This window comes from Drosophila hydei, unplaced genomic scaffold (genome assembly GCF_003285905.1).
Source record: "Drosophila hydei strain 15085-1641.00,03,60 unplaced genomic scaffold, DhydRS2 tig00008114-arrow-pilon, whole genome shotgun sequence".
NCBI lineage: Eukaryota > Metazoa > Arthropoda > Insecta > Diptera > Drosophilidae > Drosophila > Drosophila hydei.
Window position 1 is genome coordinate 11,031,374 of NW_022045827.1, and position 14,789 is coordinate 11,046,162.

At 40.4% G+C, this 14,789-nt stretch overlaps 2 protein-coding genes across 2 annotated transcripts; one reads left to right on the forward strand and one right to left on the reverse strand.

Moving 5' to 3' along the window:
* The first annotated feature begins 3,140 nt into the window (after positions 1-3,140).
* On the forward strand, positions 3,141-10,399 carry LOC111603770 (protein-glucosylgalactosylhydroxylysine glucosidase). The gene is made up of 6 exons (XM_030224563.1): positions 3,141-3,201; positions 7,990-8,346; positions 8,432-9,119; positions 9,208-9,717; positions 9,775-10,265; positions 10,323-10,399. The coding sequence occupies exons 1-6, from the start codon at positions 3,141-3,143 to the stop codon at positions 10,385-10,387; spliced, it is 2,172 nt and encodes a 723-aa protein (XP_030080423.1). The 3' UTR covers positions 10,388-10,399.
* Positions 10,400-10,756: 357 nt separating this feature from the next.
* LOC111603771 (U4/U6.U5 tri-snRNP-associated protein 1) lies at positions 10,757-14,634 on the reverse strand. The gene is made up of 6 exons (XM_023321506.2): positions 14,280-14,634; positions 12,908-13,941; positions 12,297-12,844; positions 11,462-12,232; positions 11,181-11,406; positions 10,757-11,121 (listed from the first exon to the last, which is right to left on the reverse strand). Exons 1-6 carry the CDS (start codon positions 14,521-14,523, stop codon positions 10,966-10,968), a joined length of 2,979 nt encoding a protein of 992 aa, XP_023177274.2. The 5' UTR covers positions 14,524-14,634; the 3' UTR covers positions 10,757-10,965.
* Between the last annotated feature and the right edge of the window lie 155 nt (positions 14,635-14,789).

A 14,789-nucleotide genomic window follows, 5' to 3' on the forward strand; every position in this document is an offset into this window, starting at 1 on the left:
ATATACAAATACGATACGTTTCTGCTTATAACATGACTCAGAGTTAGCCCCAAGCGACGCGACGATTTCTTTCGACCGAATTGTGCAATTTTATTTTGTTCGCTTTTGTTATTGTTTTGTTGCATTAGTTGCAATTATTGGCCAAAAAAACAATTGCAAATTGCATTTTGGGAAAGCTGCAACTATTTCAAAGTATTTATTTCGGGTGAAAGTTGCAACATATGGTGCAACTACAACAGCAACAACAGCTGGTGCTTCAGTCCTGTGTTCTGTTTACCAGCAAATGCACAACTAACGAGCTTTCACCATAACAGGAAAATCATTTCCAGCACTTCCCGAAACTTGCTAAACTAACGGATGTGCAAGACCTAAGAACAGGGCTGGTGGCCGGGGGCCCAGCGTCTCAGGTCAGAAGTAATTGACCGCCCAGCAAGCCCCAAAAACCAAAAAAAGAAAACAGGCCTACTCTTAATGTAGAGTTAGCACGGCAGTAGCTGCTACGATCTCCGACAAAATAATAATAAAAGCCTAAGAACAAGCTAAAGAAAACAGTACTCAAAAATACAAAAAAAAAACAACAACAAAACGAAATACTAGAAACAATAATAATAATAATAATCCACATGTATGACCATTTTGACTTTTAAGTGAAGTCATCAAAAACAGAATTCTGTGAAACTTTTGCCGCTGCCCGGCATAAAACCCAAAATATAAAATAAATATATAAGAAAAAGCAAAAAAGAAGAAAAGACACAAGGGGGGACTTCTTAATTACTAGGGGCCGCAAAAGCGCTGCGTTTAGGGTCAGTTTCTTGTTTGTACTATTGGCCTCATCATAATTACAGGGCAGTTCTTGCCTCCATAAGCCAGACGGGGCCAATGTGATATGTCGCGCTCTATTGCCAACTCACTAACTGTCCGACCGTCCGACTGTCCGACTGTCCCTCGGTTCCTGTTATGAGCCGACAATTATTTTACGACCAACAACATAATATTTTCAGTGATCTCTAAATGGGTTCCAGCCTTTTCTGTTTTCTGATACACTTGCACATGGGGTATTATAATATTACCACGAAATGTGTAACACATAAAAGAAAGATGTGCTTATCAAGAAAACTGCATCAAGGCCAGAGCTGATAAAGCAATATTCATCTATTCGCTGAGTTGGCTGTATCTTACAGGCAAATCATCTTTGAGTTTTTGTCTTACGTAAAATTTCAGATCAGTTTTACTATATCTTTATCAGATTTCGTATGAACGGACGGATACTTCTAGATCGTCCCATTTATTGATTCTGATCAAATCATTCACCTACCTGTTAAATACACTTTAACCAAAACATTATTCCCTGAATTTCCATTTTCAGTTCATTCAGGGCATTGTCTATTTAACTCTTTGCCTGCAAGGGTATTCAAACAAAAGTATGCTGAGGTCAACTATTAGTTCATGTTTTCGTTTCATTTTTTATATTTTTGGTAAGTTTTATGTCAAATTCTAGTTTAGTGGCCAACGTTACGGCTGGCTGCCCTAATAGTCTAGAATGGCGAAATATTGTTTTCTTTATTATTTTTTTGCAGTGACCAGCAAAAGCGTCACCTAAAAAATGTTCTGGAAATGCGTTAAGTTTCAACTACAATTGTAACGATAATTTTCCACCTTTTAGGCAATTGTAGAATTGCAGCTTGAAGAAGTCTTTGGGCAGGTCAAAGCCGGCATGAAGCATGGAAAACTCAGCGAAGCAGAAAATACAAAGGCAAAAGTAGCAACAGGTCCACATACGATTTATACAGAGGTCCGCTAGTTACCGGGGGCCCTACGAGTATGATAATAATTCAGACGCTTATCTCTCAAACATGCAATATGGCTGAACGGGTGGCTGCCTCAACACAGTCGACGGCTCTTGAAAACATTTTCCGTTGCCTGCAAATGGAAAATTGTGAAAAGCTATGTGCTAAACACGAAGCATGCAACAACTGGGTACAGTTACTGCAAAAAGTCTCGAGCCACATTCTTAGTTTATATTATTATTTGCAACAGACTTTATACTCGTTCATAAAGAGAAAGATACACTTTGTATTTGGCTAGATGGAGGCTTGAAAGAGACTTGTAGAATAATCAAATGCTAAAAATGACGCACATCAATTTCGAGGATATTTCAAACACCAAAGCAACCACAGATTAAACACAAGCTGCTTTATACTATGCTAGTGCGGAGGTTTCATTTTAAAAGACATTATGCTTATAAATAACACGATAGAAAGAAACTACTCCGACTTAGAATATTAAACAGAAGTTGATATTGAAGAAAGCGGAATCATTCCCTGATACTCGTATATCCAGGGGAAAACTGTGAACAGAAAGAAAATTAAATGGTGGAGTAGATTCTTAAGTTAAGATTTTGAAACTCCTTAAGTTGCAATATAGATTATTTATTATATTTGTTTATTAAATTTCAATTTTCGAACAAGTTAGGCTTAGTCTTTTAACCCGCCAATAGCAAATCCATATCGATGCAGATACTGCACATAAATGTCAAATTCTAATTGAGCAAAATGTAAGCTATTTACAAGAAAAGTGCCTTTATCTGCATTGATTCGGCTCTTGTTTAATTATTTCAAACTCTGGACAAAACATTTTTAAGCCAACTTCATTCACTGTGGAGTGAACTGTCTGCTGAACGCTAGATGGCGCCACGCCAGTCGTTTCAATTAAGTTGCAATAACAACTCTATTATTGTCCAATAAGCCAATATCAATTAACGTCATCGACTTTCCAGCTGCGCGGAGAACTGCATCCGAAGATGACGTGAGATATGAAACGCTCTAAAAACAATAAAAGCCTGAAGAAAAAAATCAATTTTCCACTGGCAAAAGGCAACGGCTGCTGGTTGCTGCTGATGCGTAAACGTGTTGAGGTTGAAAATATTGTTGTTGCTATCGATTGTTGTTGGATTGTTGTCTGTGCAGGCTCACACCTTAAATGGTGGCAAGACCAAATGCTTCTGCTGCCGCTGTTGCTGACAAGCTCGAGTAACTCAAGAGCCTGTGATTATCTGTGCAAAGAAGCGAGAAATATTTATGTACTGATGGCTGGCCGCAATCATTGATGAGGATACTGCTGCTGCTGCTGCTGCGGCCAATATGAATGGTACCAATAGTGATCTTATCTTAGCTGGCTATGGCTATGGCTACTGGCCACTGGGTATTGATATTTTCCAAGGCATAGGCCACGCAATCTTGCCACAAATGTTGCTGATGGTTACTTGCGTAGCAGGAAGCACGCTTTATAGTTACAAAAGTATCTTATGAAAATTCATAAGCACAAAAAGAACAACGCCACAAATCTGTGGAGGGGTCGCTAGATAGCTACCATTGCTGCTGCTGCTGCTGTTGCTGCTGCTTAGCCAAGCAACAGGTGTAATAATTGAAACCGCCGCATGGAAAACGCTAATCACGCTCCGACTGCTCCGGCTGCTCGCGACTGTCAAGCAAATTATGAGCCAGGCGCGGCCCGAAGCTACCCATCATCTACTGCTGTTAGTTCTATTCTATGGTTGCTGTTTGCGGTTCCGCTCACAGCTTTGGCATTAACTCAAGCAGCAGCTGTAAAATTACAGCAATGCCCGCTACCTTAACGTTTGTCCCAAAATACAAAATAACTCATACGCCGATTAGCACGCACTTTCAACTGTTGGTAACTTCGCCTGTATGTCCTGGCTGAGCTGTTTCCCACGCTCCTGCTGCTGACCTGGACCTACCTTAATTAGCGGCCGGCCAACCGTTGCCATTTGTCACACCTGTGCGTCGCGGCTGCCACTTTTCGGTGGTTGCTTCCCAAATGACTTACGCATTTCAAATATTTTCACTAAATTTACATATCAATCGCCCCAAAAGCTGCGCCTCATGCTGATAATTATCTACAGTGAGCAGCCGTATGAGTACGAATAGCCACATGAGTGCCTGTGTGTACTCTGTCGCCTGTAATTGAATTGAAGAGCAGCCGGCCAGAGGTCACAGACGTTGCACATATGCAGCTAAATTATCAAAGACTGCGCTTCCAACACCAAACAACATAATTGTGTTTGCCTGCAAAAAATTATAGTCTGAGCTTTATGAATTTTCTTAGCTACAATTCTTTTCTTTCCATACCATATACTTTTACTTATAGAATTACTTTTCTTAAAACTTGTCTCGCACTTTTTTATTAGGCTAAAAGTACAAACAAGTTGATTGCCTGAAAATTACTATTGGCTTGCCTTATCATTTTGAATGCTAATGCGTTATTTGCGACAGTAAAGAGGTCATACAGTAAGCCCAACCTTACACACTCACCTCACACGAAATATTAATATAATATAACACAAATTATATATACTAAAATTTGATTAAAATATAAAGTTCAGTTCAGTTCAGTTCAGTAATGCAAAGTCAACACATAAGAATTCTGATTATATGATATCAGATTTCAAGATATAAGTAATGTTTGTAATGAAAATGGCCAATTTAGTGGACCTGTTGCACAGTGTTATTTACGCGATCAGAGAACGCGTGAGCTTAGCGAAGTCAGCGGCGACTCGGGCAGAGCCACCTGTGCGCAGACTGCACACAAAATAATGCAAATTATCGTCTGGAATTGCACGAATGGTCAAGTGCATGCAGATGTGTAAATGGAGATACTGCCGCCGCTCAGCTCATAATTGAGTTGCAAATACATCGTCGCTGCTGTTAGGCGGTGTCGATGGCTTTGCTCTATCTGGTGGTCGCGCTGTGGTCTTGAGCTACGTTCCCAGGCTACTGCAATTTAAGAAAAAAAACTGAAAACAGAAAACTGAAAACCCATTCAAATACGCCCTTTTACAGATAATCATCATAATTATCTTGCAACAATAAATAAATTCAACTATATATATATATATATATATATATATATATATATATATATATATCTAAGCAAATTACAACAATTAGGCAAAGTTACGCGCTCCCAGCAAAGTTGAGCAAAGGCCCCCGCCCTCCCAAAAAGTATATGATTGCTACCAACTTAATGGCAGATATATATATAAATATATATATATAGCTTAAGATTTTTACATTGTACAATTTACTATCTAAAACACAAGAAGCATAATTTTCACACGCGTTTCATTTTTGGGTGCACACACACAAATTAGGCAGAAAAACATTCAGAGACCCAAAGCCGAAAAAAAAGACCAGCAAAGGCTTGAGCTAAGTTTGCTTTATGCGAGGGCTGTATGTACAGTTTATAACAATAGTGTACAACACTTGATCTATAAAAGTAATACCGTTTATTATTTTTGTTTCTATTCTAACTACAATCGAGAAGACTTATAAATAGGACTTGAACTGTTTCCTAAATGTTTTTAACACAAATTTGAAATCACAATCACATGAAGATATTTTTGGATTCAAACTCTATCTAAATCAAAGACTGACTATTCGATTAGCCGCTAAAGGATGCTGTTTAAGCAAGGCCAGTATACAAAACCAATCCTATTTATATTCCTATTCCTATTACAATTTTAATTCAAATAAGAAAATAAATAAAAATCTTCTCTTGAGCCAGCCTAAAGATAGCTTCTTTAAGTACGTAAACAAAATGTTAGCAAAATGCTTAGACGAATCTACCTCCACTGGAAGCCACTAGGTATTTTTACTCTCAAGTAAAGCTCACCTAACGGAATGTTGGACAATCTATAAATAATTAAATTTAATTAATAAAACCTTAGCAAATATTATATAGTTTTATTAATGTTTTCACTTATTCGCAATAGTTAATATTTCTAATTTAATAATAAATTTGTCAACTTCCGTTTTAGCTGTCGAAAAGTTGCATAGCGCACCTCGCATCTGCGATTATTATTGTAAGCATTGTTAAAATGATTGTAGCAGGGCTGTTGGTGTTAGTGGTGTTGCGTGGTGCGGCGACGACGACTAAGCCCATGCCCAATGCCTCAAAAGCGGAAACTCATTGGCAACGCTTCGTTGCGTAAATTTCTCAACGCGACTTTTCGGGCAACAGGTTACAAAAAAGGCACAAAACACTGCAAAAAACAAACCAAAATCTGACGGCAAAACCACCAACAAAATGGCCGGCGACTAGACAACAAAAACAGCAACAACAACTAATGCAAAAATAACAAATAAAATAAAAAGAGAAGCAAATATTTTAATATTTCAGTTACGCTTCGGCGAGCTACGACATCATGATAGGCAGGCTCTGCATAGGCATCTTCAAATATAACCAACAACATGAGCATTTCAAATTGCCAGAGCGAGACAGCTAGCTTTACAAAAGAAGGAGACAAAATGTATGTGTTGTGTGGGGGGAAGTAAAGCCGCAAAACAAAGGGTAAATCACAGACCCCATAGATCTGCGCCAGATTCGAATCTCGTGCCAAGCTACCACAAAGCGGCCAAAGACAAGCAACAACAACAACAACGATGACTGTACCTGCTGACTACTACTACTATGTAGCCCGAACACCTGAGCATTTCTTTATGGATCTTGAGCAGAAAACCTATCGCGGCGTAACGTCATTAAAATTAGGCTACAACAGCAGCATAAGTTAAGACGTAAGGGTTCCCTATTGCTACCAGACCCCCTGCTCGGCTACCAAATCATGAGTCCATATCGAGTATAGAGAGCTAGTTGTACCTGTTGCTCGTGCCATAGCTATAGGCTGTTCTATTGGTTACGCTTCGCTGTCGGGGCAAAGATGGCATAGGCGTCGTCGCATCTGATTTTGAATAGTGTGTACTACATGAAAGCATCCATGGCTATATGGTTTCTGCTTCTACGAGCCTCAAAGCTTCGTTGCATGTGTGGATTCTCACGTAATTAGCGCCAACAACAATGCCATATAATTAGCCCAGCTGCAAAGAATACTTACTAAGAATTATGCATAGCACAAAAAAAAAATAAGGAATTGAGCATATGGGAAAGAGAAAAAAAATATTGTTATAGAATATAAAATACGCAGGTGCTCGCTGGGTGCCTAGGCCACCCCAGAGCCCAGCAACTGTTGTTGAAGATGTTTCAGATGAGCCAGCTGTGATAGTTAGTTAACCGTTTAATGACTTTTCTTTTGAGCGTCGTCTGATGCCATTGGAAGATTTCCCATAATTGTCTCCATTCAAGATCACATCTTTCGCTGTGCATCGCGCCTAATCTTTGGTCTAATTATCTGCAATTTTCCTACCTCTCTTACGGCCTCTGCCTTTCTCTCTTTTATTCGCTCTTGATCTACAATAAATGTAGAGTATATGAAGCTTCATCAATCTAGTTTATGTTTATCATATAGAAATATAATAAAATTGTATAAGACAATAATAAAATTGACTTCAATTTCAATTCAATTTCTCTGTGCAGCTGATAAGAGAGCATCACAATGAGATGAGCAAATTCTGCTCTCGTTTAGATTAGCGCTTATCAATCGGCTTAAACACATTTCAGTATTGCTTGAGCTGTCTCAGACTTTGGATCAAAGTCAACGGAATATGTTGAAATTATGCTTCGTTTTTATTATCAGTTTAATCGGGAGCGTCGCTTCAGATACAGCCGATAATTACATTCTAAGAACACAAAGGTAAATATATATAAAAATCTTTTGTTATTGTCGAAACAATTATTAAAATTATTTATATTAAATATGAAGTATATAAAACAAGAAGTGGTGAAACTGTAAGAACATTTTGTTTTTTTAAATGTAAGTAAATTTAAAAAATATTTTATTGCCACTCTACTTCACGTTCAGATTCAGCACATTAAAAAACTTTCTTTTCTTTTTTTTGATTCACGTTCTTAAACTAAAATATAATATTCATTTTAACATTTATAAATATTATATATATATTTTTTTTGTTTTTCTTTAGTTTTTTAGATCAGTTTCTAAACTAAAATTTTGTTTCCTTAAAAAACTTTAATAAAAATACAATATATACATTATCTATACACACAGCCTGCCCGCAGATCTCAACTTTATGCCTAGCCTATCGAATGGACATCTAGGCTATACGGTATTTGGCAATGCCGTGTTCATGAATGGCGTATACAATGGTGCTGGCGGGGATAGCAGACGTGCTCGTATTCCCAACTGGATAAATATAACTGCCGAATTGTGTAATCCAACTGGTTGCCAAATAAGCAATGATTTCACTGATATCAGCTATGAGATGGATCTGCGTGGCGGCTACTTTCGATATAAGAAAAATTACGAATCTCTGGGCTTAACACTGGAGCAACGCACCTATCCACATAGATACTATAACAGGGCACTGATATATGAAGTGTTAGCTTACAGACAGACAAGTGTTGCTTTAACTCATGGTGAGTTTGAATATAGAAACTGCAATTAATATTTCTGAAGTTTTAAAAATAAGTTAAAATTTTATATATTTATATATATACCCAGACACGCAGTATCTAAAGCTAAGCCAACAGCCTGGCAATGCTAGCGACGCCTTCAATTTCGTAGTGCTCAACAATGGCAGCGTTGCTTTAGAAGATTATCGCCTTCTGCGCGGAGTCACTAAAGTTGTGGAGCTAAAAGAATTCCAACCGAATCCTCATGAAATTTACGTGCTCTTTAGTGAATCATTGGAGCAGCCACTTATACTGAATTGGCCCACGTGGCAGACGGAGCTGCGCCATCGAATCATTATTTGCATCGATCGTCAGCAAAGTGTAGTCCGCAAGGAGCTGCAGGATATGCTCCAGCTAACTCCAGCTGCATTGTTGCAAAGTCATGTTGATGCATGGACCGACTTTTGGGATAAACAGTTCTCGATTGAAATCATTGGCAATGCATTAGAATTGTCGCGCATCGTCAATGCGGGCATCTTCTACATGGCCAGCTCCTTGCCAACGCTGAGCAGCAATCAGGCGAATGGGCCCTACTATGGGCAAAGTCCTACGGGCTTGGCACGTGGCAATTTGGACGCAGACTATGAGGGTCATAACTTTTGGGATACGGAAATTTGGATGTTGCCCGTAATAACGCAGTTTAACTTTGAGTTTGCCAAACAGTTGCTCGACTATCGCTACAATCATCTGAAAGGCGCCAGATATAATGCTCAAGCAATGGGCAACCAAGGCGCAAGGTAAGTTGGGTTGATTCTAGCAAAATTATTATAGAAGTCAATAAAACATCGAAGCAAGTTTTTTACGTTCTGAATTCACATCTTTTAGATTTCCCTGGGAGAGCGCCTTCACTGGCACTGAGGTGATCAATCCCTGCTGTCTGGAGATTGCTCAACAGGAAATACACATATCGCCAGATATATCCTTTGGCCTGCAGAAGTTCTTTGCCCAGTCGAATGACTACGCTTGGCTATGCCAGCGGGCATGGCCCATAGCTGCTGAGGTGGCGGAGTTTCTGGTCAGTCGCTCAACATGTGAAGAGACTTGTCACTTTTATAATATCATGGGACCGGACGAGGATCACAGCAATGTGGATGACAACGTCTATACGAATGCAGTAGCGAAAATTGCATTAGACTTTGCCGTTTGGGCGGGCAGTAATTGCAGCAATAGCAGCGCTGAGCTATTCGAGAAATGGCAGCAGCTCAGGGACAAGCTAATCATCTTACACGATGTCAAGCTGGATTATCATCCACAGCATTCGGGCTACAAGCTGAACGAGACTGTGAAGCAGGCGGACACAATATTACTTGGATATCCATTGCAGTTCGATACCAGGTGAGTTACCATATAACTAGCTTCGCTTTAGCTAAGGAAACCTCAAAATCTCCGCAGCGCCACACACCTAAATGATTTGCAATATTATGCGAATGTTACACGTGCAAGTGGTCCAGCTATGACCTGGTCCATGTTTGCTGCCAATTATCTATCCACGAACCAGAGCTCGCGTGCCCATGAGTACTTTGCCCGTGGTTATCAAAACTATGTGCATAAGGAGTTCAAGGTGTGGAGCGAGGTGCCCATTGGCTATAAAGGCTCAGCCAATTTCCTAACTGGCATTGGTGGCTTTCTGCAATCGCTTATCTTTGGCTACGGCGGCCTTAGCTTTGCACGTGCCGGCGACACATCGCAGATGCAGCTCTCAACACCGAACGTGCCGCCCGAAGTACAGCAAGTGCTGATTAGATATATACAATTTGCCCAGAGCAAGTGTTTTTGGAGTTTTAAATACAACAGCTCCAATATGATCTGTACGGGTCCAGCGAATCAAAGCTTTGAACTTCTTCAGGGAAATCAACGCAAACTCTTGGGCAATAGGTTTAATGGTATGATCATTTGCATCAGTTAAGCTAACATCTGTCTAACTTTTGTACATCTTTTAGTGACTTTAAACAGAGGTGATGCGGCTATGTACATTAACGTGTTGAGTTCAGCAGTACGAGAATAACGACAGCAGGCAATATTTATGATAACCAGAAACTAGTTATATGAATATAATAAATATTATGTAATATTGTTATTATAAGAATAAATATAGTTATGAACTGATGGTAAATTTTCAATAGCTAAATATTTGATAAATATCTTATATATTTCACTTTTGACACTTCATCAGTTATCAGAAAATACTGTTTATTGCCCATAAATATTAAGTAATATTTTTTTATTTGTTAGTTGTCAAACATTCACAAGATCATGACATAGAAAACATAAGAATTCACAGTTTTATATTCCTTTAAGGAACGATCTCGAAACATTCTGTTTAACTTTAAAAACATCCTTAGAAACAAAAAAGAAATAGTATATTTATGGCTTTTTGAGTTTCGTTTAAGAATATAAGTTTATATTGTACTTTAGTAAAGTGTTAGGCTTTATTGAATGTGAAGCAAGTTGGGTAGTTAAGTGTATTGTATGGGTCTGAAATCTAACTTATGTGTGTATCAACTACAATAAGCATTTAGGTTGTGATTTTGGAAGTTACTATTGCATTTGGTTGTAGTCAGTGTTGGAACAGAATCCAACAGTTTACTTAAACTTAGATATTGAGGCGCCGCTAACGCCGGCGGTGGTTTTATTACTACCACTAAGCACCACATAGGGCGTCTTAGTTTCCTTCTGTTTCTGCTGCAGCATAGTTAATGTGCACAATGGCGTGTCCGTGGAACTCATGGTTTTCATTAACTGTAAAGATAAATAACATTAATTATTTGGTTCAATTGCTATCAAGAGGAAAAACATACGCCATCTTGCTCCATTTTTTTGAGACGCTTCTCAATCTTGTTCTTTCCTGGTCCCTTGCCATGGAACTTGTGCGACAAATAGCGGAAAGCCTCTTTGAGGTTCAGGATTCGACCATTGTCATCAATATAATCAAGTTTGACATTGGGTTTGAATGTTTCTTTGTCCTTGAAGTCCATAATAGGACCAGCGTGAAAACGATCTCGACGTCCGATCTTGTCATCCTCACTAGTAAGAAGAATATTCATTAAACTATAGAAATTACAAAAGATTATTCACTTACCCAGCAGCTTTATCTTCAATGGAGTAGTTCTTTGCCTGAAGATGCGCCATTTTCGTATTACTAGGTCGATTCTTCTCCTCCTTTTCCAAATAACCCTTCGATAAGGCCAAACGCAGCGCATTTGCCACACCAGCGCCCACATCAGGCTCCTCATCTAAGATAGCCCGCTCTTCGACATCATCGCCTAAATTATCTAAATCAGCGGGCTGCATTACTTCGTCGGGATTTACCGAATTCCATGTGCCATGACTTAACGCAGGCTCATCCATATTCGTATCCATGTGCTCATCCAAAGCTTCGTCTCTGTCGAAGTCCATCATATCATTGGAATCCTCATTACGATTACCAGCCATACCATAGGTGGGAATATCACCCAGCGTACGACAAAACTCTGCGGTGGCATTGAGCACAATATTACTGTCGGCAGTGCCAAGCACCATTTCGCCAGCGGCGCTAGTCTCATCAACTGGCTCTGGCTTAACGTTGTGCGTAATAGAGGCTACATCGATGGGGAGAGACTTTTGTATGAGGTTTTCCTTTTGCTTAAGCTTGCGAGCCTTCGACAGCACACGCTCCAAATCATCGTCGTCATTTTCCAGCTTGATTTCTGCCTTTACCTCATCTGTCATGCTAACATCTTCATTAGCATCACGGTGGCTTCTACTACGACTGCCCAAATTTGAGGAGCCCGGTAACTCATCGATTGGTTCCAAATCCTCCGCTTTTAGCTTCTGACGCAATTTCTTGATTTTTTTCTTTGGCTTCTTAAATCTAAAAGGAACAAAACCACAAAGTTAGTAGGAAGAATTTAATACAATTAATCACCGCAGCTTACGTCGCAAGCTCCTGAACACTGAATGTATCTGATGCCAATTTCAGATTCGTATCCTCCAACGTTTCCAAGCGTTTTCCAGCTAGTTTTGTCTTGATTTCCAACAGCTTGCGCCTGTGCTCACGTTCCTCTTCAACGTTTTCTCCAATTACAAAGTTCTTTCGCTTCTGGGGCTTACCCTCGAGATCCTCATTGTATTTCTCAAGTATGGATCGTTCAATTGGATTGCCTAGCTCATCGTATTGCTCTTCATATACATTATAGCCATAACTAAGGGGGTTAAGCTTTTTGTTGGATACATTTTTCTTGTATCTTTCATCATCAAGCATGTTGACATTGACCAAAGTGTCGCCATCTTCCTCATTGAGCACGTCCTGATCCTTGAGCGTTAATATAACTGTTCGACCCTCCCCAAAGTCATTCATATCATGCTCGACACGCAAACCCTTCAAATTGCGATCATTATAGGCCAGTTGACGAGCTTTCTGCTTCTCTTGCTCCATTATGTCGGCAACACCGAACGCCTCATCAAGTTCCTCTAGCTCTTTGGCCTAATGCAATAAAAAATTTACATTATTTCGATTTGCATGCTATTGATTTTATTGTGAACGTACCTTCCTCAGTGCCTCCTCACGTTCATTAACGACACGTTTGTTGCGATCAACCCATTTGGACACATTGTCCGTTTCTTCATCTGATTCGCCGAGTGTGCGAATGCGTGCCAAGCGCTCTTCTAGGAAACGTTTCTCTTTCCGCTGCTTAAGCTTTTCACGCAGTTTTTCGGCCTCCTTTTTCTCTTTAATATTATCGGCAGGCTTGTGCAAGAATTCGCCCCATTCGTCCTTGTATGAAGAGAGATCGGCACCAGTTTTTTTGCTGTCCTGTTGACTATCGCTGCTGGTAGATGGCGCTGCCTTGCTTGGCCCCGCGTCCACTTCAAGTGGCTTCAAGCCAAGCTTGGCACGCAACTTGTTTGTCTCTGCAATGGAAAGCACATCCCCAGCTCCGTTTTCCGGAATAGGCGAATGACTACGTGAGCGCACACGTTCACGTTCACGACCTGGCTCTCGTTCCCTACCACGCTTACGACCAGCGCTGTTGTCTCCCTTGGGTGAATGGGAACGTTGGCGGTGCACTTGATGTGGGGCTATTGGTGATTGTGAGCGAGAATTTCCACGCATACGTTCCCGCTCCTTTATTGCTCGCTTACGAGATTCGCGCTCACGTTCTATTTCACGCTCTCGTCGACGCTCACGCTCATAGTCCAAATGCTTGGATATTTGCGGTGGCGGCGGAGCTGTTATCTCATGATCTCGTTCTCGCGCTGATGGCTCACGCTCTCGACTAGGTGGCTCGCGATCTCGAAGATGTGTTTCCCGCTCTCGAACAGATAGCTCACGTTCTCGTGCAGACGGCTCACGTTCTCGTGCAGACGGCTCCCGCTCTCGTGCAGATGGCTCTCGCTCTCGTGCATACGGCTCCCTCTCTCGTGCAGATGGTTCCCGCTCTCGGACAAATACCTCGCGACCAGATGCATCCCGTACCAACGGCTCTCTTTCTCGAGTAGGCGCCTCTCGCTCTTTCACTGACAAGTCACGCACCTTCGCCTTAACAACTTGTTCGATCGGCACCTCCACACAGTCGGAACCTGTAAAATGAAATGTTTAAGCATAAATACAATTTCACAGTAAACTTTCTCTGCCCAATGGCTTGTCAATATAATTTTATTTTTCGTTGCATTTGTTGCCCTCTTTTCTCACACTCACAGTCTGTCTACCTGAAAGCAACAAATAAAGAGAAAAAAGAACAACAAGACTTTAGTGAGTTCAGATCACAAAAAGTGCAGCCCCAGAGCAATTGTGTGGCATATAGCATATACAATAAACCCAATAGAATATCGCTTTTCCTGTTCAAGTATTGCATGCCGGCCGTGCAGTTGCTCCTTTAATGGGGCTGCACAACTAGAAGTTACGCAGCGCCACTTACTGTCAGAATCCGACTCCTCCAGGGATATAACCTCACTAGGTCGCTCACGCTCCTTTTGCTTGTGATGCTTGTGTCGATGCTCCTTGTGTTTCTTGTGCTTGTGGTGTCTGTGTCGCGTCGATGTCGAGTCGTCCGTGAGATCCAGAGTAACATCATCATCCGTTGCACGTTGTCGTTCGCGTGAACGCGAGCGGTGACTGTGTTTCTTGTCCTTTTTGTGTTTTTTTCCAGACGATGAACCCATTTTTAATAATTTATTGAAACTTTTGTCAGCTTAAGAAATTTTATAAACGTTTTCGCTGTATTCTTTTTTGTTATGCTTTGCAAATTTTCCAACACTGCAGCAATGAGTCTGCGCAGCAAATCTATCGTACAATTAATTAACTATCGAATATTTTGATTTTTATTTGAGCACGAGAATTAACGAATATCAACTGTCTGGCAACACAAACAGGAAGTATTTCTAGCGGGCATTTTCAAATTATAAAAACCGATATACATCAAAATCTT

Excerpts from the sequence above, each read along its gene's own strand:
- LOC111603770 (XM_030224563.1), top strand. The coding sequence starts at position 3,141 with ATGAATGGTACCAATAGTGATCTTATCTTAGCTGGCTATGGCTATGGC. Across the intron at positions 3,202-7,989 it reads CTATGGCTACTGGCCACTGG|ATCTCAACTTTATGCCTAGC; the intron begins GTATTGATATTT and ends GCCTGCCCGCAG. Across the intron at positions 9,718-9,774 it reads CCATTGCAGTTCGATACCAG|CGCCACACACCTAAATGATT; the intron begins GTGAGTTACCAT and ends AAATCTCCGCAG.
- LOC111603771 (XM_023321506.2), bottom strand. The coding sequence starts at position 14,523 with ATGGGTTCATCGTCTGGAAAAAAACACAAAAAGGACAAGAAACACAGT. Across the intron at positions 12,845-12,907 it reads GTGAGGAGGCACTGAGGAAG|GCCAAAGAGCTAGAGGAACT; the intron begins GTACGTTCACAA and ends TTATTGCATTAG. Across the intron at positions 11,122-11,180 it reads AAAAAATGGAGCAAGATGGC|TTAATGAAAACCATGAGTTC; the intron begins GTATGTTTTTCC and ends TTATCTTTACAG.